Below are 23447 nucleotides of genomic sequence, written 5' to 3' on the forward strand. Positions count from 1 at the left end.
CCTGGATGTCTCTGTGAGATGGTTGCTTCCATCCTTCTTAAATTTTTGGATCACTTTTGCTACAGTATTCTGACTGATATGTAAAGCTCTCCTGATCTTCTTGTAGCCTCACCTCACCTTTTTTGTGCAAAGAAATGAAATGAAAAAACTAAAACAAAAACACAATGCAGAATATCACACTAAATTGTGAGCACAGATGCCCAAAGGCATTAAGATGATGCTCAATACTGTTTAACAAATTGTATTGCAATATATAAATATATATATACACACTACTCACAAAAAGTTAGGGATATTGGCTTTTGGGTGAAATTTATGGAAAATGTAAAAGTTCACGCTACAGTGATATTATATCATGAAAGTAGGGCATTTAATTAGAAGCATACACTGGTGATTTCCTCATCTCAAACAATTTCTTGAAACAAAAGCCAACAACAGTGGTGGATATACCACAACAAAAAATGTCAGTCTCAATAACTTGTCATGTGCCCTTGAGCATCAATTACAGCTTGACAATGACGTCTCATGCTGTTCACAAGTCGACTTATTGTCTGCTGAGGCATGGCATCCCACTCTTCTTGAAGGGCAGCCCTCAGGACATTGAGGTTCTGGGGTACAGAGCTCCGAGCCTCTACACGGCGACTCAGCTGATCCCATAGGTTTTCTATGGGATTCAGGTCTGGAGAAAGTGCAGGCCACTCCATTTGAGGTACCCCAGTCTCCAGCTGCCATTCCCTAATGATACGACCTCGATGAGCTGGAGCATCAAACACCTGATGTGAATTTTGCCGTTAAACTCCTTGTTAGAGAACAGCAACTTGTGCAAAAAGTACTGAAACATTGAACAGTTGGACATGTGCATTCAAAAGTTTACAGAAGGTCACATTAAGTTCACCTGTAAAGGTTATAATGCATTTTAGGTTCATCCTGAAATTTCACCTGAAAGCTGAATATCCCTAACTTTTTGTGAGTAGTGTATGTTTATGTTTGAAACCTGTTCCTTACGTTGACCATCAAATCAGATTCCGCACCCTCATCCGCACGATTTGTGATTGTAACAGTGATTTCTTGCCTGCTTGGTATCCTGCTTATAGGGTTGACAAATACTGGAGATATTGAGAGCTTGACTTTCATAACTGTGAAACAAGCAACTCAATGAAGACAAAAATTCTGCATTGACTCAAATGTCTCACACCTATAGCTATATCAGTCTCCCTTTTCTGCAATAACACAGATGGAATTTGGAATCAGGCAACTTGTGGTGTTTCAGAAATCAGATTTAGCCTTGAAAGTCACCACCAGCGTTTGTGGATGTGCAGAGTGCCGATGTTTCACCCCTTGTGTCTCACTTTTCAGTCTCATCTGCACCAATAGCCTGTAATATTCTTTATCTTGTCATTGTTTTGCCACAATGCTTTGGCAGAAATGAGTGCAGGGCTCAAAATGACCTTTTTCCTCAGTCTTCCGCAACTGTCACAAATTCTACTTTCAACTCAGCCTAATCAACCATTGTCCCAAATGTTATTTTTTCATTCTATGTAATAAATATATATATATTTGTTTCAGTATAACTCACACACTTTTGACATGTATCACACTCATTGAATTGACTCACTTTGCCATGGAATTTGTAGCTTGAGTGCACCTAGAGTGATTTCAGAAACTGAAATCACTCTAGGTTTTGGCCTCACCAGTTTTCATTACTCTTTTAGTCACTGGCTTAGTTACTGTTTCTTGTTCATGTTTAACCATTTGCATTTACATACTCACCCTTTGAACATATCACATAGTACACACCATTACAGCTTGACAGGGCTCTACACTAACTTTTTTCTCATGTTCCTGCCATTGGCGTAGCCAGAAATTTTTCACTTCAGTTGTTAGTAGTTGCTATACAGCTGTACTTAGTTGCTTGTCAGTTTACTACAATGCCAATTAAACAGCATAAATAAGGATATGGATGTCATTATTGGCATAACTATTGCCATAACTAACAAAACTGACATGTGATGTGCAGGCGCAGCGTGTCGTGCCTTAGAACACCCCTCAGCCGTTGTAAAATCACTGTAACTCACTGCTCTAAGGGGCTTATTGCTTAATTTTATTTTTAGTTATAACAAAAACACATGAAATGTTTCATTAAATTATCACCTTTTTTTATGACACTACTAAAAAAAACTTGCATTTTAGTTCTCAGCCTTGGGGTTGTTTTGCGGTTGCTGGGCCACATTTTGGTGTTGCTATAGCAACTGCAAGCAACCCCCTGGCTACGTGCCTGGGGGTTGCATGAAAACACATAGGAGCATAAAAAGAAATTTAGCAGCACCGTGAAAAATGTTCAAGTAACATAGTTATTAATAAACCATTTATTACATTATATTTATGCTGCGCGCACGTACTAAGGGACACACATCTGTGTAATAGCACATTCTATCAACTACTATCACACATGGCCATTGCCTACCAGAAGCAAAGGCTCCATACCCCATGCCTTGGTTCGAATCTGGCCTAGACCCCTCGTCCTCTCTCTCTGCCCTGTCTTTCCTGTCACTCCCCACTGTGTCTAATAAAATAATATCTAATTGTCAAATTAAAAAAAAAAATGCCCAAAACAAAAAATAGCTTTACATATTGGCATATTTGCATACATGGTTTGCATGTGAGAAAAAAACAAGTAAACAACAAGATATTTGAAGATATGCTGACTACTGCTCTGCTAACAGAAAGGCCCCAGCCACCGGTAAGAGGCTGTACTGTAAACTTGAGGTGGTGCTACCACTTCACATTCTGCTGTTGTTTAATAATCACAGCTGTTTTATGACATTAGTGTTAAAACATTATGCATTCTAATCTTTACTTGCACACTGTGCTCATGAATTATTTCTTCTGTTTGCACATATCTATTTTTAGGGGCAAATGCAAGTGAAATACTCATACTGTAGAGCCCTGGTTTAACATTAAGCTCAGTTTGTTTTGAGTTCATATGTACATCATTGCCAACATGATCTCCTTAGTGCTACCCTCCCCATTCTTCGCTCTCTGTCTCTCACACACTTACACTGTCTTTCAACACTGGTCATCTTCATCTAATCCTACTTTGCCACCACTTTATCACTGCCTTCTCTGCATTGTCTTTAACCTCAGGGGCCATAGTTATTCAGCCTTTTGACTGTGTTCTTGTTAAAAACACTGCTTCTGGTACGAGCCACGTTCTCCTATTAACTTGCAGTGTTTCCCCTAGGATTCTGGCTTTGGCGAGGAGGGATGCGCGCGTGCACAAAAAATTTGGGGGCAAGCGCAAACACAAACATTTTGGAGGGTGGTGACAATATTAATAAGTTGCTCAGTATTCTTCAGATTTGTACTCATTGACTCATCTATATTAATAGAAAATTTAACAAACTATGGAGTCAACCCGCGGCTGTAGTGCTTGGAACACCCGTGTGGCTGTCCATTTGACTTGGACCGGGGACCGGAGGAGAGCAAACGCACTCATCTTCGCCACTGGTGGTCGACTCAGGCTGTTGTACTGTGCGTTTACAAAAATGCTGATATTTTCGCCTGTTTTTCAAGTGGCTGGAGCCAACGTGACATGAATTATTTATTTCACTTACGGGGGTACAAGTGTGATTCTCCTCTGTTCTCCTCCTCTCTCTGTCTGTATGTGGATGTGTGCACAGGTGTGTGACTATTGTGTGATTAGAGTGGAGCCCCGCCCTACCTTCTCACAAGACAGCAGAGTGCATTCTGACCAGATAGACCCTATACTGAAATTACATTAATAACCAACCTGAATGTATTAGTTTATTTGATTAAAAGCGCGGTCTAGACATATTATATAGAAACGTGACATTAAATTATTTCTGTTGTGATTTTATTTATTTTTTAATTTGAAAATTAATTAAATTTAATTAAATTAATTTAGCATGACTTTCAGGCGAGGTGGGAGGCTCTGTTGGCGAGGCGCTGCGCCCCGCCAATAGAATGATAGGGGAAATACTGAACTTGGCTGACATTACATATTATACAAACCAAGGTAGGAGTGAGCTGATGGAAGAAATCCTAACTGTTGCAGAAGCAGTGAGAGTTGTGTCACAGTTAATCCCTGTGGACAGAATGGCTGATTATGGTAGCATTTTGTTAGGTAGTGCAGCAGCAATGAACTTTGCATAGGAGAGTAGTGGTGTATGTGGTTGGCTTATCACAGATGTGAACACAGCTACCCAATTAGGATTTTCCTTCATCACGAGTACAGATATTGACACATTTTACTCAGACAATACTTGTGCTGCTAAGAAGCACATCATCCGTACCATCTTATTTAATTTTGAATTATATACGTACAAATAAAAGGGACTTAATTGTACTTAATCATTTTTCTTCTTTAATTTGGAACATTTGTGCAAATCAATTATACAGTAAACCAAATATGAGCATGTAAAATAGAAGTGTAATAGAAGGAGTTCATTGGCCACCTGCACATGCTTCCCAATGCTGGCACAATTTTTTCCGAGGCAACAGTAGCACTGTGAATGCACCATATTGAGGGACACTTTTTCAGTCAGTTACCTAGGCCATTTACTTTTCTGTCAGAGCGCCGCCATAGGTATGCCACAGGTGTGCACAGCTCTTGCAGACACTGGCGCCAGGGCTTACTGCACCTCTTCAAAACTGTAACTGCATGTGAGCCGATGCAAGACTGCTAAAGTCCACTAGATTCCTTTGTGCTACTTATGTGTTGATGCCAGTTGATGAAGACATCGTGATGCCGCTTTTCATGTCTTCTAAACAGGCTGGAACTGAAGAGATTTGCATATCTTTCCTGATGTTGCCAGCTCATCCCCAAATTCTACAGATTGCAAGGTGTCACTAAATTCACGGTGAGAAATAAATCAAAACATTGCTTTGGAGTGAACGTTTTGTTTCTGTGAATACAGACATAAGTTTTCCCTGTTTTCCCGACACTGCTGTCCAGTGTTGCAGTGATTGGTGACAAACACCCACACTGGTGTTGACCATTACGGTGAAGCTGTGGCACTTCCACACAGGATTTAACTTAAGCTGTGTTATTATGTATGTCATACCGTAGGTTTATGCTGTCTACACTCAGGCATGCATGCATGCAGCGCTGCATCCAGAGAGCTATCTCCATCATGAAAGACCCCCACCAACCCTATCACCACATCCTCTCCCTACTGCCACCTGGGAGAAGGTATAGAGGCATCAGCTGTAAAACCAGCAGGATGCTGAACAGCTTCTTTGCTCAAGCTGTCAAGCTTATAAATGGACTGTGCCCCCTCCCCATACATACACCCACATACTCTCATCCTACCCCCCACCCCCACCCAACAGCTTGACAGTTAGCATCTTTTCAGATGTAGGACTGTGTCTGTCTAGCGGTTTGGCTGAGAACGCGTTCTTCAAGAGGATGAATTGTACTTATTTAAGTTTTTTCTAACTGTGCTGATTTTATTTTTTTAAAATGATTTATGTCTTTTTATTACCTGCCGACACTGACTGAGAAACAGTATTTCGTTCGGTGTATGCAAATGCACGTTGAAATGACAATAAAGGAAATCTTGATCTTGAATCTTGATCGTTAATGCTAAGTATCGTCCAAATTACAGAAAATAAACTGTCATCAGTTAACTGGAACAAGTTTATTTGTGTCACGACAAAATGAAAGATAGACTATAACATAGAACAGTAGACATTTTTTGCTACCGTTGCACAATATATATTGCCATATCACACAGCCCTATTCGTACCAGATATTTATCATCACAGTATTCGGCTCAGCCATAGCAATAATTTCATCTATAATCATAAGTTTCTCTACTGGCCTGTAATTGTCCCAGACACCACATCTTTGTGTCCCAGGCGCTATTTTTAACATCTGCAGGACAACAGGACATTCTTAATTTCGAGCACAGGATGGAAATAGATGAAACGTATATAAAACCTGGGGTAAGTCAAAATAGTTGTCAACTATGTTGTTGCATGCCTCAGTACTGTTCACACCAACTACATTTTAAGAATGGGCAACACACAGGACATAGTGGGTTTTTTTTTTTTTTTTCTTTCCATCTGAGGTATGTTTATAATCTATTGTCTTCTGACCTGTTGATGTAAGCCCAGATTTCTGGCCATTGACGCCACCCTGTTGGCTAGGCATTCTCCATTCTTTGGCACATGACTCAAATTGGGGGTTGAATCCACTATAACAGAAAAATACTTGGCCTAACGTGGTTCCTCAGCTATTGCTTGCCTTCTGTTATTCACCCATAAATTCTATGAACTCCTCACAAATAGTAAATGATAAACACTCCAGCCCCCCCCACTTTAACATGTTTGGCCAAAAATGGTTCAAATTGTGCCAACAGCTCTTGTGTGCCAAAATAATTGCCATTTTGGGGTGACCCAAAAACTCATGGTCAAAACCATTCTGTCACCTGTGACCCTAGCTGTGCTCCGGTGAGGCAGAGAAGGCATGCTCAGTAGCTATGGATATTTCCAGTCAGAATATCCAGTGACATAGGCATGTGATTCATGTGATGCAGCACAGTTAGATAAGATGCTAGCCCAGAGGCTCTGCAAGTACATTAATTTTAAAACCCTTAAAAACACCCAAAAACAACTTTTAATTTGATTAAACAACTGAGTAGGTAGTATGGACCTGAGACCAAGGAAAAACTACTAAATTCAGCTAGTGAACAAACTCTGACATCTGCAGGGAAAAAATACCCCTCGGACTGGCAACCAAGAAGCTTGCATAATGGTGGCCGCTGCATATGAGCACATGAGTGAAGGAGACTGATTTATTCTCCAAGAAATATGAAACGGTAATCAAGCCCTTTCCAGAAGGAGTCTAAAACTGCAGAAATTAATCAGTCCATTTCTGGACTGAAAACTATACTGGAATAAGCTGAGCTCCCAAGTAGCCAAAGCAGAAGAAAATGTTAGAGTAGCAGAGGAACGGTTAGTGGAGCTAGACTCCTGTCTCACCAAGTTGAGCAAGGAAAATATCTTTCTGATGACGAAAGTCAACCAACTAGAAAACTGCAGGTGGCACCATGTGTCATCTTCAGGAAGGCTGCAAAGGGAACAACCCTGTAAACTTTATTAACTGGATTCTAGTCACCCTTGGACAAGAGCAATTCACTGAGCCCCTGATAATAGAGTGGGCACATCAAGCTCTTACACCCCATCCACCTACAGACCAGAGACCAAAACCTGTCCTGATACAGCGGCTCAAATTTCAACATGGGGACAAAATCCTGTGCATCGCTGCACAGCTGTCCAGACAGAACAAGGGTCCTCGCATGCATGATGGCAAGCCTGTGCTGATTTTTCCTGAACTGAACATCAGTTTAATGTTCTGAAACTTCCTTTAGTAATTCCTTTATTAGGATAAACCCCTTAAGGTGTATCACCTCGTTTAAATACATACAGTACCAGTAATGAAACGCAGGAAGGAGTATGACCACGTCAGTAGCGAGCTTCAATCTAAGAATATTCCATTCCATATTCCATCTACTCCATCCTGAGTAGATAACGCTTCCAGATAAGAGCAAATTCTTCAAATCACCTAAGGACACTGAGGCATTGCTGCATGACTCTCCAGGACAAACATAAGGACAAAACCAGGTGTATGAAAATCACAGAAAGCTGTAGCTTTTATGAACTGCTATGTCTTTATGCTTAAAACTGTTGTCACTATTGTTATATGAATGAGTGTTTTTTTGTTGTTTTTTACCTTGTCTCATTTTTGCTTGCTATTGCAAGAGACATTTTTTGTTGCAATCGAGTTTCAGAAAGTGGTCATAACACTTGGATAGATACACAATTAGGTCCCTAAGTATTTGGACAATGACAAAATATTATATTTTAAAATTATATAAAAATTACAATTTTGCCTTGTACGCCACCACAGTGGATTTGAAATGGAATAATCAAGATGTGATTGAAGTGAAGACTTTCGGCTTTAATTTAAAGGGTTGAACAAAAATATGGCATTAACCATTTAGGAATTACAGCCAGTTTTATGTATTGTCACCCCATTTTCGGAGGCTCCATTCCAAAGCTACATGCTGTTTTATCATAAGCCACATGTACTTCATGCAAATATGTTCATAATTTTAGAGGTATCTTAACAAACAACATTGTGCTGTTTTGACAGCAATTCATTTAATAAATGGTGGTTGCCATGGCGGCGCGCATAGACGCAGCGGCTACAGCTCTCCACTCTCGGTGCCGTATTATGTTTTTGTATGTGTGAACAGTTGTGTTTTTAGCTTAAAACACCACCTTATGTTGGGCAATGTACGCGTACAGTCATCAGCACCTTTTGAGCTTGGGATTGTGCTGTGAGGTACCATTTTCACCGGACTTTCATCGCTACCAGGACATTCCGGAGGACGCCGTTAGAACACCGGGGTCTCCGTGGATAGTTCTTCCCAGTGACCGTCCAGGAGGAAACGTAAACAAGCAAAGGAAACAACAGTTATCAGGACCTTTTGAGCTTGGGATTGCGCTGCGGGATGCCAATTTCACCGGACTTTCATCACTGCCAGGACATTCCGGAGGACGTCGAGGCTGCAGGGCCGGTGCGTTAGCACGGCTGAAAGGACAGCCCTTGGGCCGCCGCCTCCCAGCATTTTCCAGCGCCAGGTCCATGGCGAACGGGATGACGAACTGTGCTTGCACATCCAACAAGTGTTTCCGTGACTGTTGAATTTTTTCTGATATCAGAGACATGGCTGCAGCCATCTATTACTGGACTTGGCTATTCAACTAGCAAGATGCACGATGCTTTCTATTCTCCCCTGCACCGAAAGGACTGAGCCCTAATTTCGTTGCATTATTATACGTATATGATTGTGCAATGACAATAAAAATCTATCTATCTATCTAATAAATGAAAAAGCTTTTGAACCAAAAGGAGTTGGTGTTTAGCCTGCCCTGGACCAGACTTGCTCCAAAGGATTGTTTACCATAATAATTTAACACTGATAATTCTGAGCTTGCGTTGTAAAACAAGACTTGAAGCTCTCCTAGACTGGTGAACTGCCTGGATTACACCTGGATCCAGTCAGCTTGCTTTGTAAAATACCCCCTAGCTCTCCACCGAGATCGTGGATTGGCTGACCAGTGAAGCTACCTTTTTTCAGAGAAAAGCTAAACTAACCTTCATTTTACTTTTGCAGCTACAATGTGGGATGTACTGCGCGAGTGGGTCTGTTCCCAAATCGCAAAACCACCATGGAGAATATGAAGAAACAAAGAGCACTGAATGGAAACCACAAAAACTCAAGTTTAGAGTCTAAAAAAGAAGGTGAGACAGTTGTCAGTTTCTTTTTCTTGAAATCATGATGCTACTTGCAAGTAGGGATGCTAACCGGTGGCCGTTTCACCGGTTGTTGACTGTTTGAACTTTAACCGAATAATCTTGTCGGTTAAAAAGAAGTTGAGTCAGCCTGGAATGTGACGTGCGTTTGTTCACTTCCAACAGAATTATGATGGTTGAAGTGGGCTGGTATGCACCGGTACGGAGTACCAGCACGTCTCAGTTGTAGCCTTTAGAGTAGCCTGTAGTTTTTACAGCGTACTGGGATTTCTCGTGAGCTCATAGAACCGTCTTGTTCTATTTCTCTCCTTGCGATTTGGCTATACTACATTACCCAGTGTGCACTGGTACAAGCCACACACCTGCCCCTGCGAGCATATGCTCGCGAGACCTTCACTCCTAAGGAGGTCTCGCGAGTCGAGTGTGCCAGAAAGCATAGAAAGGGCGTGAAGAAAAAGAGATCTCGCGGACGTTGAATGTAAACATCAGAGCGAGTAAACCACTGACAGTTTGATTTACCGGTTGGTTTGGGATGGTTTAGTGACCTAACGTTATTACAAATGTTGGCGTTTTGTTATGATAGAAACAAACACAGGAGTATGTTAAACCCGGCGATGTCGGCACCGACAGGATTCAGCATGCCTACTTTACATAACGATTTCTCCGTGACCGCTTATGATATTCAGAAACTTTAAAAAATGTCTGAAACTGTTGTTCGTTGCGGTTATTCTTTTAAGGTTTACAGACAGTCAAATAATATTCTCGGTTAACCGAAATAAACCGATTAATGAGGCCCGGTGGTCGACCAAGAAAATTTTCCATTTTTGCCATCCCTACTTGCAAGTCAGGAAGATGTGGAAGACAAGCACACTTTTTATTGCAGCCCTGAATGAGCCTGTGCCAAATCTCAGGTAACAGTGACCGTAGTATCTTGCCCCTGAGATGGTTTAGTTAGGTAGAGAGGTGTTTTGTGCTTTGAGAGTGTGGAGATTTAAGTTCATGCTTTTGCTGACCTGCACCCTCCTGGAAGTTGAGTAGGTAAAGGCGTGGAAAAAAAAAAAATGAAAACAGCCCAGATTGTATCAAAACCTAACACTACTGTGCGGAATTATTTTGGATTCAAGCCAGACAGCCGAAGATAATCGAAAAATAAGAATGAGGCTGTCAGTAGTATTTTTTAAAAGTAAGTGCAAAACATGGAAACGTTTCACATCTTGTATCGCACTATTTGGTTTCTCAAAAGCCTGCGTTGCAATTTAGCAAAACGCCGTGGTTTGCACCGCTTGTAAATTTCTGTTTGGATTTCCGTTGAATTCAATTAAATTTCAATTCAACTTTATTTGTATAGCATCTAGGGATGTTTTAAATGAACTGGATATTCAAAATGATTAAATGAGTAATTAGCATTTTTAAAAAAACATTTTGTATTCATTTTATTGGGTGAATGTGTAAAAAAGTTAAAATGAAGTGAACATGTGAGATTAAAGGGAATGACCACCGCACCACAAAGACAACACAATACAATGCAGAAAATAGTACAATGTAGGTTCCACAGAGATTTGTGATGATGATGATGATGATGATGATGGTGATAATAATTATAATAATAATAATAATGATGATAATAACTATAACTGCAACAATAGTAATGGTAATAATAATGATAATAACAATAATAAAACAATAATAAAATATCTACACTTTGCTAAAGTCCCTGAAGAAACTTTAAATGTGCTTGCCTCTGTTGCTGACTGTGTGGATATGTGGTCAGCTGCCATCCCTTCACTATGCCGTTTGTAGGTGGTTGTGTATTTGTTTTGCTAAACTGTTGCTGTGTTCAGGCTGGTGCCTAAAGAATGTTAAGGTGGTTGCAAGTGGTGCCTTAGCAGTTGTGATGGTGTTCTGGGTGGTTGCTAAGGCATTGCTATATATTGATATGGTGTTCCAAATGGTTGCAAAGACATTTAAAGTTGCTGTGGTGTTCTTGGTTGATTCTAGGGTGTTGCTTGGCAGTTGCTATGGTTTTGCTGATGGTTGTTAAGACATTGCTAAGCAGGTGCTATGTTGCTCCTGAGGGTTGCTGTGGTGTTGCTAGGCAGTTGCTATGATGCTCTGGGTGGTTGCTAGGGTGTTGCTATGGTGTTCCTAAAAGTTGCTAGGCAGTTGGTATGGTGTTGTGGGTGGTAGCTATGGTGTTGCTAGGTGGTTGCAATGGTATTTAGGGTGCTTGCTATGGTGTTCGGGGTGATTGCTGGAATGTATTGGCAGCAGTGCTAGTGGCCCTTGAGACAGATAAGTAGTGCTGGGCGGTATGACCAAAAATGTATATCACGGTATTTTTCAAAATTATATCGGTCTCACGGTATATCACTGGTTTCTTTTTTCATGCACAACTGGATGTTAACCACATTTTCTAATGATTTAGAGAAGAATTACTGCAGTAAATTAACTTAGAATGACCTATTTTACTGTTATGAGAAATGAATACTGGACATTGATGTCCAGACAACCGGACGTTAATGTCCAAGTTGGCCACCCTAGTATTAATACAGGTTTACATGGCAACACAAAATGATGCAAAGAGGTGGCACTCATGATTCTAATGAAGTGAAGGAATCAGAATGCATGACAGTTTCAGTCAAAATACAGAACCTTTTTATTATGCAAATTTAAGGCCACTTGCATTAATATGCAGACTGATTTGACTGATTTAATAATATGTTAAAATATTATTATTTTAAAAATGTGAATTACTTATCAAATAGACCTAACAATCCAGCTACCAATGAATGAGCAGTAGTATGCCTGATAACATAGATTGAAAAAAAGCCGAAGTGATACCGCTTCTCTGAATAGACAAGCTAAGCCAGTGTGCTGCTGTTAGCCAGTGAAAATAGACCGGAGTGGCAACTCTTCACTTTGTTACACAATCTATGTCAGTGCGCTGCTGTAGCCTGGAAATTTTCTTTGCTTTTGCCAGAGGCCGAAGAATTTCCAAACAGCCAACACAGCTCCTCATTTTGGTAAAAGTTCTTCAGCTGGATTCCCCACTGCTTAGTGAGTGCAACTAAAAAAACAGTCCCCCCTCCAATGATGTCCCGCGGCGCTACGTTCCGCATGCTGTTCCAAATGTTATGTGCGCTACACACTCACACACACATACACACCGGTATTGGGGTATCTGAAAAATTCATATCATAAAAAAAAAAAAAATAACACCAGTATTCGGTATGAACTGGTATACCGCCCAGCACTACAGATAAGGAGAGATGCAGAGCCGCATATGTATCTCTGTGTCAGTGAGAGGGGACTTTCTCTCTTGCAGGCCCTCTGAACAATCTCATTAGAGTGTATTGCGGCGAAATTCCTATTTTAAAGTGGAATTGCAAAAAAGCGTAATGTCGGATTGGTTCGAAAATTGACACTCCGCTTTTCCACAAGACGTTTTTTTTTTTGTGTGTGGACGTTGCACAAAATCTGTGCAAGTTAGAGCCGTGCAAAATTTTGCCCATTTATTTCCAGGGTCTGCTGACACCTGATTGAAGTGTCTATCAGTGCGTTTAACAACAAAGTTCCCTTTCTGGAACTCAAGGAGGATTTCTGGTGGGAGAGCTGACAGCCAGGTATACTGTACCCCATCTGGCATAGTTGATGTGATCATACCTGAAGAAAAATGGCAGCATTTGCTTGAAAGTATACAGATGGAGATCCCATAACCCATCACACTGTACTCTTGTGAAGCAGAGTAGGATGCTCACCATAGTCATATAGCCCCACCAGAATGCAGCATTTGGGTTGAGAGCTGAGGAGAACTCTTTCATAGGCTGCTGAAATCTGTTGGTAGTGAGTTTGTCGACCATCTGTGTAATGTGATCAGCATCTATGTATGTAAGCTCGGCTGTCAGCGTAATATCAACATTATCCAGGAATGCATACAGACTTGGACTTAATAGTTGCCAAAGAGCTTGAAGGGTAATTTTGTGGGTCCTCATGGCACGCGCATGCCCTTTTCCTGTCATGACATGCTGGGCAGCATTAGTTCCCGGAAGACCATACCCCACCCATAGCTCCCTCAGTCCAGAATCTGCCATGTGTCGCCCAGTCACACTCAAAAAGTTCATGGCAATGTGAAGTTCTCCAAGGCAGGGAATAAGCACATCTTTGTACTCCTCTACAGACCACTTAAGTTCAAGCAGCTTTGGATATAGTGCCTCATCCACTGTCAGAATGGCATACCACTGTGCCATTGATTTGGAGACATGGAGCACTCGCTTGATTACGGTGTTCAGGGTATCCAGTTCTGTTGCAGGAGCCTGTGTGATAGGTAAGTACCCTACTGTGGTTTTCTCTGGATTGACTGTGCTCGCCTCTTGGTTGTAGAATGTCCAGGATCACATAGGTTTGTGAGATGCCCTTGACAAAATAAAGGTATAAAGGTATGTCAGTAGCATGTGCTTTCTATGCAGCAGGACATTCTTCAGGCAGCTGTGTGAAACAGCTGGCTGCTAACACACCACTGTATCGATGCTCTTTGATTCCTCTATTTGATGCAGGTATGATGTCATTCATGGATGGGGATGTCTAAGGGGCCTGTAGAAAGAATATCAGTTCTGTTGAGTAGGTTACCTTCAGGTGGACCTTGTTGCCAGGCAGCCACTTGAGTGGCATGGAATGTTCCTTTTCCATCAAGAGTGCACTTATTAATGTCAACATTGTCTGCAGAGAAATGCACAAAGCGACTCTTGACTAGATTTTGGGGAACAACAGCTCCATCATGCCCCGTGTTCTGTATTGTCATTTTAGCCAACGCTGTGTCAAGTTTGAGCACCTCATGGTAACTCATGACATGACCAGCCTGGTGAAACTAACGCTTTTGAACACGTAGCTTGGTGTAGAGCACTGGCCATTCCTATGTGCTTAGGAGTGAAGAACTTGTCTCCACTGGCTGTGTACATAAGATCCTGTGCCATGCTGATGATTCTAAGATGCTGCTTAGCTGTGCTCCTATCATCATCCAGTTCATCATCCTCCAGGAGACATTGACCACCTAGTAATAAGTTAAGGAATATGTACAAGCTGTTGGGAATGCTGTCAAGTGCTCTCTTGTCACTTATGTCTATCCCATTTGGTCTGGGGTGTGACAACATGTCACCTCGTATCTTCAATGCAACATGTACCATGCTTAAGAACATATTCTCATTATGATGTTTAAATGATGGAATGAGTCTTTCAGTTTTTGCAGTGTTGTCTGACATCATTGCTGATACTGCAACATGACGGAATTTGAATGGTACAAGTACAGTACGAGGTTCATTTTGAGGCTGATCATACAGCACAACAAAGTCATATATGCCCTCAAGATGATGAGCAATTTTTTCCTTGAAAGTGCTCCTGTGACTAAGAAATGAAGGTGGTATATCAAGCTGAGCATCACTAGCTATTTTACAGTACCTGTCCCAAACATCTACAAGATCTAGGATATCTGCTTGCTTTGCTGATTGCTCAAGTTCCTGACAAAGCCACACTAATGCAATCTCTGTGCTCTGGAGTGACATTTCTTCTATGTGCTTGTTCCTACGCTCAAACTTGATGATGCAACTCCGATGGTATCTTCCATCTGCAGCTGTCAGGTCATGACACAGGCTAAACGAACTCTTAAGAACTGGTCGTAGTTTGCTGCTTTTAGTATTCTGCTGCTGACTTTCATTTCTTGAATGAGATGAAGTGCTTCTTTCTGATCTTGTTGACAACAGATACATTTTCCCCAATCCATTGAAAGTAATTTGCTTCGTAAACTCACATTTTGAATATTGGCACTTGATACAGACAAACTTTCGCCATCCTCTTTAAATCCTGTTTTCTTTAACGTTTCCAATTTATCTTTACTCATGTAGTTAGATCGACAGTCTTTATGCCATGCAAACTGAGGAACATCCCCTTGAAATACTTAAGTGAGATGATCAGTTGCTTCTGTGAAATTCTCATTATGTAATTTTGCCCGCAGTTGTCTAATAGTATCAACTGACTCGAGACCATCTTTGCTTACTATCATGGGCTTTTCGGTGTTGTCTCTCTGGCATATGATGCATAACTGTGGCTCCAGTGGTGCTGATCTTTTCCATGTATGGGCCATTTATTCAGCCATATCTTCAGCCACCAGTAGATAGAACAAACTCTACAAGAGTAATTAACATAGATCATTTACTAATGATGAATATAGGTTATTAGCAATGTTTAATTATGAATTCAGGATAATGATAAATCAAGATAATGTATTCATTAACGCTGATTAACATTAGCCAAGTTAATAAGTAAATAGTTATTAGCTACAAGTAGCTAGGCTAGCTAGCGCCTAGCCAACTGGCTAATACTAGCAACTTAAGTTAATTTGAACAGTCTCTAGGAATACCTGCTGTATTACATTGTTATATCATTACAACTTGAAAAAAGTAAATCCTGGTGAGGTTTACACATGATTTGTTAACTGCTATTTTCAGCAACTTTCCTTAAGAAAGGATCATGCTAATGGCAGTCTAGTTAGCTCTTTGCTAAAAGCTATTCGCAAAGGTTAGCTAGCTAACTTTTTTTAGTTTCTGCCTCTGTTGCCGACCATGTAGCCATATGGTAAACCACCATCCCTATGCCGTTTGTAGGTTGTGTTTGTTTTTTAGTTATTTTGCTAAATTGCTGCTGTTATTAGGGGATTGTCAGGCAGTTACTGTGGTCCGGATTGTTTCCAGGCAGTTATCTTTTGAGTGGCCAATTATGATGTCTGTGGGCGGTTGCTATGATGTTGTGGGTGGTTGCTAAGGCATTGTTAGGTAGTTGCTATGGTGTTACTGATGGTTGCCAAGGCGTTGCTAGGTAGTGGCTATGGTGTTCTGGGTGGTTACTAGGCGGTTGCTATGGTGTTCCTGATGGTTGCTGAGGAGTTGCTAGGCATTTGCTATGGTGTTCTGAATGGTTGCTATGGTATTTGGGTTTTTTGTTAGGGGGTTGCTATTGACCTGCTATAGTGTGTTAGTGGCCACTGAGACAGATACATAGAGGCATTCAGGGACATTTGAAAATTCTAGTGTCAAATGGTAATAACTTTGAAATTTACACTAAAAGTAAATTTTTGTAGACACAGATTAATGTGTGTTCTATGGCCAGTGGTGAAAGAGACAGTGCATTCAGAAAGTTTTCAAACCCCCATCACTTTTTCTCATTTTTGTTATGTTGCACCCTGATACACTATATTTCCAAAAGTATTCGCTCACCTGCCTTTACTCATACTATGAACTGAAGTGCCATCCCATTCCTAACCCATAGAGTTCAATATGATGTCGGTCCACCTTTTGCAGCTATTACAGCTTCAACTCTTCTGGGAAGACTGTCCACAAGGTTGAGGAGAGTGTTTATAGGAATTTTTGACCATTCTTCCAAAAGCGCATTGGTGAGGTCACACACTGATGTTGGTCGAGAAGGCCTGGCTCTCAGTCTCCGCTCTAATTCATCCCAAAGGTGTTCTATCGGGTTCAGGTCAGGACTCTGTGCAGGCCAGTCAAGTTCATCCACACCAGACTCTGTCATCCATGTCTTTATGGACCTTGCTTTGTGCACTGGTGCACAGTCATGTTGGAAGAGGAAGGGGCCCGCTCCAAACTGTTCCCACAAGGTTGGGAGCGTGGAATTGTCCAAAATGTTTTGGTATCCTGAGCATTCAAAGTTCCTTTCACTGGAACTAAGGGGCCAAGCCCAGCTCCTGAAAAACAACCCCACACCATAATTCCTCCTCCACCAAATTTCACAGTCGGCACAATGCAGTCTGAAATGTACTGTTCTCCTGGCAACCTCCAAACCCAGACTCGTCCATCAGATTGCCAGATGGAAAAGTGTGATTCATCACTCCAGAGAACGCGTCTCCACTGCTCTAGAGGCCAGTGGCGGCGTGCTTTACACCATTGCATCCGACGCTTTGCATTGCACTTGGTGATGTGTGGCTTGGCTGCAGCTGCTCGGCCATGGAAACCCATTCCATGAAGCTCTCTGCGTACTGTACTTGGGCTAATCTGAAGGTCACATGAAGTTTGTAGCTCTGTAGCAATTGACTGTGCAGAAAGTCGGCGACCTCTTTGCACTATGCGCTTCAGCATCCGCTGACCCCTCTCCGTCACTTTACGTGGCCTACCACTTCGTGGCTGAGTTGCTGTTGTTCCCAAACGCTTCCATTTTGTTATAATAGAGCTGACAGTTGACTGTGGAATATTTAGGAGCGAGGAAAATTCACGACTGGATTTGTTGCACAGGTGGCATCCTATGACAGTTCCACGCTGGAATTCACTGAGCTCCTGAGAGCGGCCCATTCTTTCACAAATGTCTTGTTTCACAGTCTGCATGCCTGAGTGCTTGATTTTATACACCTGTGGCCAGGCCAAGTGATTAGGACACCTGATTCTGATCATTTGAATGGGTGAGCGAATACTTTTGGTAATATAGTGTACTACAATCTTTGAAATTAATTTTTTCTCATTAATCTACACTCAGTACCCTATAATGACAAAGTGAAAACAGATTTTTAGAATTTTTTGCAAATTTATTAAAATGGAAAAACTGAAATATCACACTGACATAAGTATCCAGACCCTTTACAACAACACTTTAAATTTAGCTGAGGTGCCTATAATTTCTCTTGATGGTTGCTGAGATGTTTCTACACCTTGATTAGCGTCCAGCTGTGGTAAATTAAATTGATTGGACATGATGTAGAAAGGCACACTCCTCTTTATAGAAGGCCTCACATCTGACATGCATATCAGAGCAAAAACCAAGCCATGAGGTCAAAGGAACTGCCTGCAGAGCTCAGAGACAGGATTGTTGCAGGGCACAGACCAGGGGAAGACTACATAAAATGTCTGCTACACTGAAGGTTCCCAAGAGCACAGTGGCCTCCATAATTCTCAAATGGAAGAAGTTTGGCACAACCAGGAGCCAAGAGCTGGTCACTCGGCCAAAGCAATCGTGGGAAAAGGGCCTTAGTAAAGAAAGGTTACCAAGAAGCCAATGGTCACTCTGACTGAGCCCCAGAGATCCTGTGTGGAGATGGGACAAAGTTCCAGAAGGACAACCATCACTGCGGCCCTCCGCTGATCTGGGCTTTATGGCAGAGTGGCTAGACGGAAGCCTGCTGTTTTTCAGCAGCAGGGACTGGGAGACTGGTCAGGGTTGAGGGAAAGGTGAATGGAGCAAAGTGCAGAGATACCCTCAATGAAAACCTGTTCCACCATTCCAGTACCCAAGAAGCCCCGCCCCTCAGAACCCAGTCATTATCGTCCAGTTGTGCTGACATCAATAATTATGAAATGCTTGAAAAAAAACTGATCCTGAACATCATCCTTCCAGCTGTCAGACCTCAGCTGGACCCCTATCAGTTTGCCTACAAGGCCAAGTGGAGGACAGAAGATGCTGTGGCATGCCTCCTCCATTCCCTCCTTGAACATCTGGATTCATCTACAGACAGTTTTGCTACAGTTCTTTTTGTTGATTTTAGTTCTGCCTTTAACACCATCCAATGCCCCCAGATGATCAAGAAACTCCATAACCTCAATATCCCTTCACCTCTCATCCACTGGATTCACAATTTTCTTAGCAATAGACCCCAGACTGTCAAAGTAGGTACAGCATCATCATCAACTGTCATCACAAACACCGGTGCCCCCCAGGGCTGTGTCCTCAGTCCCTTTCTGTACACTCTCTATACAAATGACTGTACTAGCCCTCACACTAACATCACATACCTTAAATACTCTGATGATACTGCCATTCTTGCATTACACAAGTAGACTGCCAGTAGACTGGCAATTCACAAAATGCTTAAAGATATTGTACGTTAGAAAGCGTGTCTGTCTTGCAACCAACAGTACTAATGTTTCTTTTATGTGGTGTATTTTCTCAGCCCCAAATGCGGCTTCGGAAATGGGAAAAATATGACACCCACCTCTAAACTTTCAGAATAACTGCTGTTGGTCCCACAGGCACACCATTTTGGCATTTTCCTTGTTCTGCAAGCTTGACAGGCCTCCTATGCCTATTTACGGTTGCTAACATGGGATCGGGCAGTTGCCACTCTAGGGAGAAGCTTAGCGAAGGGTCAGTTCTGTGGAATCTGATCAAAATGTCTCATAAGAATCAGATTTGATAACAGGCTTCCTATATAAACAACTAGTTAAGTATTGATAAATTCTACAAAAATATTGCAGTCAGTATAATCTTGCATCACATCATATCAGAGGTAAATGGCATCAGCTGGATGAAATCTGACTTTTGATAAAAGTCCAGTCGAACCTTATTACAAAAATTCAAGCAGTATTTTTCTACGAGACCAGTCATTTTGCATGTTTGTGCAATATCTCAATATGTACATATACTTCACATTTCTGCTAATCTTCTTTCTTAAAAGCAGCACCACCGTTGTGTTATGATGAAACTGGATGAAATGGTCTTTCTGCTGGAAAATAGTCCCCAGAGAACATTTGCTTTACACAGCTAATTATCACTGCTATAGTTTATGAATTGTGACAACTTGGTAGCACAGAAGCAAAACATTATGAGGTAGGTGTTTTCAACCAAAAATATATAATTTATAGTTTGATTATATGCTGTGAAATCTTTCTCCACATGATTTGTAAAATGGTTTATTGCTGTGCAAAATGTGGGTGAACTGTAGTAAATGGGTCAAACCTTCAAAATATCTGGTATGGTCCTTTTACCAAATTGTTGACTGTACAATTCTATTTTATGCCAACCATTATTGTTTATGAAAATACAGCTGACATCTTTGACTGACTGTGGTTTCAGATCCTTTTTTTTTTTTTTTTTTTTTTTTTTTTTTTTTTGCACATTGCTTTTTGTACACTGGGTTGTACTTAGATCTTATTCTGTTGTACTTAGATCTTATTTTTTATTTTTTATTTACTTAATCTGTAATCTGTGGATACTGCTGAAAAACTGTGAATTTCCTGCGGGATGAATAAAGTATCTATCTATCTATCTCTATCTATCTAGATCCCAACATCTGTTCAGAAATCTGCTGCTGGTACTTTGTCCTCTGGTCACTTGGTTCACCCTGGGATGGCGGATTTCAGTCAGTGTTCAGACTTGTCTGGCTATAAAGGACCCTCATCACCCCTGTTGGCATCACAGCAGGTGCTTGCAGGCCCAGGCTCTGAGCTACCCTTCGTGCCCCACAGCTTCCTACCCAGCAACCCTGGCAAGTGGAATGTTGAAGATGTCTATGAGTTCATCTGTTCTCTGCCAGGTGAGCACTGCCACCTATGTAACAGTACTGCAGTTTAATTGATGCCTTTATGTTGTGATGCATGCTGTTCAAAACCATGTTGATGTCCACTAGATTTTGCCTGCTTGAATTGACACAGCAAACAACTTTTGTTCTCTCACTTTCCATGTGCACCTTATGCCCTGGTGATGGAGCACTTGTGTGTGAGGTGGATAGATAGATAGATAGATAGACAGATAGATAGATCTTTATTGTCATTGCACAATCATATACGGTATAATAATGCAACGAAATTAGGGCTCAGTACTTTCGGTGCAGGGCAGAATAGAAAGCATCGTGCAACCTGCTAGTTGAATAGCCGAGTCTCTGATATCAGAAAAATGCAACAGTCACGGAAACACTTGTTGGATGGCATGTGCAGGCGCAGTTTGTCAATTTTGTTAGTTATGGACCTGGCATTGGAAAATGCTGGGAGGCAGCGGCTTAAAGGGTTGTCTTTTCAGCCGTGCTAATGCACCGGCCCTGCAGCCTCGCTTTGGTTTTGTTTTGGTGTCCTCCGGAATGTCCTGGTAGCAATCACAGTCCGGTGAAATTGGTATTTCCCAAGCTCAAAAGGTCCTGACAGCTGTTGTTTCCTTTGTTTGTTTACGTTTCCTCTTGAACTTGTCGCTGGGAAGAACTATCCACGGAGACCCCGGTGTTCTAACGGCGTCCTCCGGAATGTCCTGGTAGCGATGAAAGTCCGGTGAAATTGGTATTTCGCAGCGTAATCACAAGCTCAAAGGGTCCTGACGACTGTACACGTACGTTGCCCAACATATGGTGGTGTTTTCAGCTAAAAACACAACCGTTCACACATACAAAAACATATATGGCACCGAGAGTGGAGAGCTGTAAGCCGCTGCGTCTGTGCGCGCCACCATGGCAACCCATTACCATTTACTCCTGCTACTTCCCAGCTTTCTTTTACATGGAACACATGCTGGGTCAGGTTTAGATTTTCTTCGGCTATTCTCCTTAGTTGTTTGTTTGGTCAGAACTGGGTTAACCTCGCTTCTATCTGGCATGACATGTTTACATAAAAATTGATACCAGGTTTGCTCTTGTGTAGACGTATTGTCTATACCTGACTTTGGGTAGACTGTGAGTAATATGCACTGGATATGTGAAAATGGCACACTTGAGCTATAATTTACTGCCAACCTGTTGTTATATCATAGTATAAGATTTTTACATTTCTGTATCAGCCTGAATATGCTCCTCCCCTGCCCTCCTCCTCACCCCCTTGCCACCAAGATTTTATTCAAAGCTTCTCTGAAACTGCAAATTTCTGCAGATAAACACATTTGGGTTGGAATGGTAGGCTGGTTTCATGGTGAACCATGTTAGGAAAATTGACAGTTATTATACCATATACATTTACCCATGTGTGTCGAACCATGTGCCATGGAGGGCCAGGAGGCTGCAAGTCTTCATTCAAACCAGAATCTCCACCAGGTGATTTCACTGATTTGTCCCTTCTCTCTGCTTGAAGGTGAGGCAGTGAAAATTATCCAAGTAAGTTTGAAATTAATCCAACCGGAGCCTTGTGAGAGTGAATTGTATGCCATATTTCCATGCAAAAATTCATTCTCAGACAGATTGAAGGCAGTTTGTCACAAACCTGACAGCAGGACTGACTCTGTGTGTTTACAGACAGTTTGAGCTCATAACACCCTCCTGTGGTCAGGAATCACACACTGAAGTTTTGATGTCATGGAGATTATGACACATTAGACAAACTGCCTATCTTGTAGTTGCCGTGGTTTAGCGTAACTGCAGTTGGTTGTTGTTGCAGGTTGCCTGGAGATTGCTGAAGAGTTCCGTTCACAGGAGATTGACGGGCAGGCCCTGATGCTGCTGAAGGAAGATCATCTCATGGGAACCATGAACATCAAACTGGGTCCTGCACTCAAGATCTTTGCCCAGATTAGCATGCTAAAAGACTTGTAGCCTCACACACACACTGTATGCAAGGCAGCTTTATTCCGACTGAACAGACAGGATATGCTCAGGATCCCTGATGAAGACACAGGCCATAATTAAGTTGGACAGGCCTTTAATACAGACATTTTTTATGGCCTGATGTCCACAGGGACATCAAAATGAGTTTTTGATTCTTCTCACTCTATCATAACTTCAGGAAAACCTTGCCAGGTACTATATTCTGTTTTACAATTTTGTGCTAGTAACCTGTTTAGGGAAAAGTCCTCCATTTGTTTTGTTTTTGTAGAGTAAATCATTGTAAAGGAGCAAGACTAAGTTTAAATTTCATGTCAGTCTTGATCTTCCCTTCTGTTCTTTGTGATAATCCCTTGATGGAATTGCGATGTTGGATTGTGTTAATTAAAATCTTCCTGCTTTTTCTCACATTTGGCCTTAAACAAAGATATATTCGTTGCATTTTCTTTCTTTCATATTCAATTATAGACATGTTTGTGTTGCAGTCTCAGTTGCACCGCAGACTCAGATTGATTCCACAAAGAGAATAGCTAGAGTTAGTGGGCTGAGTTACTTGTTTGGGTAATTAGTTTAGCCAAAGTTGTTCTGCAGTTGTTCTACATCCTGCAGGTATCACTTTCCAATAACCATCCAACCAATTCTGAATCATCTAATGTGCCATTTTGACTTATTAATACAATGAGTCTTGAATTTTGTATCTCCAATTTTAAGAGTCTCCAATAACAGCATTTCTTCCTCTTAATGTAGTGTTCAGCAGATCTGTGCAGTTTGCTCATTTGGAGAGTGGAAGGCAATTTTAATGTCACTTTACACTTAAATGTC

General features: G+C 41.5%; 1 protein-coding gene across 1 annotated transcript in view; it reads left to right on the forward strand.

Moving 5' to 3' along the window:
• phc2a (polyhomeotic homolog 2a (Drosophila)) overlaps nt 1–23051 on the forward strand; it is a 51406-nt gene extending 28355 nt beyond the window's left edge. Inside the window, 4 exon segments of the mRNA XM_030056770.1 lie at nt 9207–9334; nt 20393–20497; nt 20499–20645; nt 22462–23051. Of these exon segments, the coding sequence (XP_029912630.1) occupies nt 9207–9334; nt 20393–20497; nt 20499–20645; nt 22462–22616 (535 nt within the window). The 3' untranslated portion in view covers nt 22617–23051.
• Nucleotides 23052–23447: the final 396 nt, after the last annotated feature.

This window comes from Myripristis murdjan, chromosome 7 (assembly GCF_902150065.1).
Source record: "Myripristis murdjan chromosome 7, fMyrMur1.1, whole genome shotgun sequence".
Taxonomy (NCBI): Eukaryota; Metazoa; Chordata; class Actinopteri; order Holocentriformes; family Holocentridae; genus Myripristis; species Myripristis murdjan.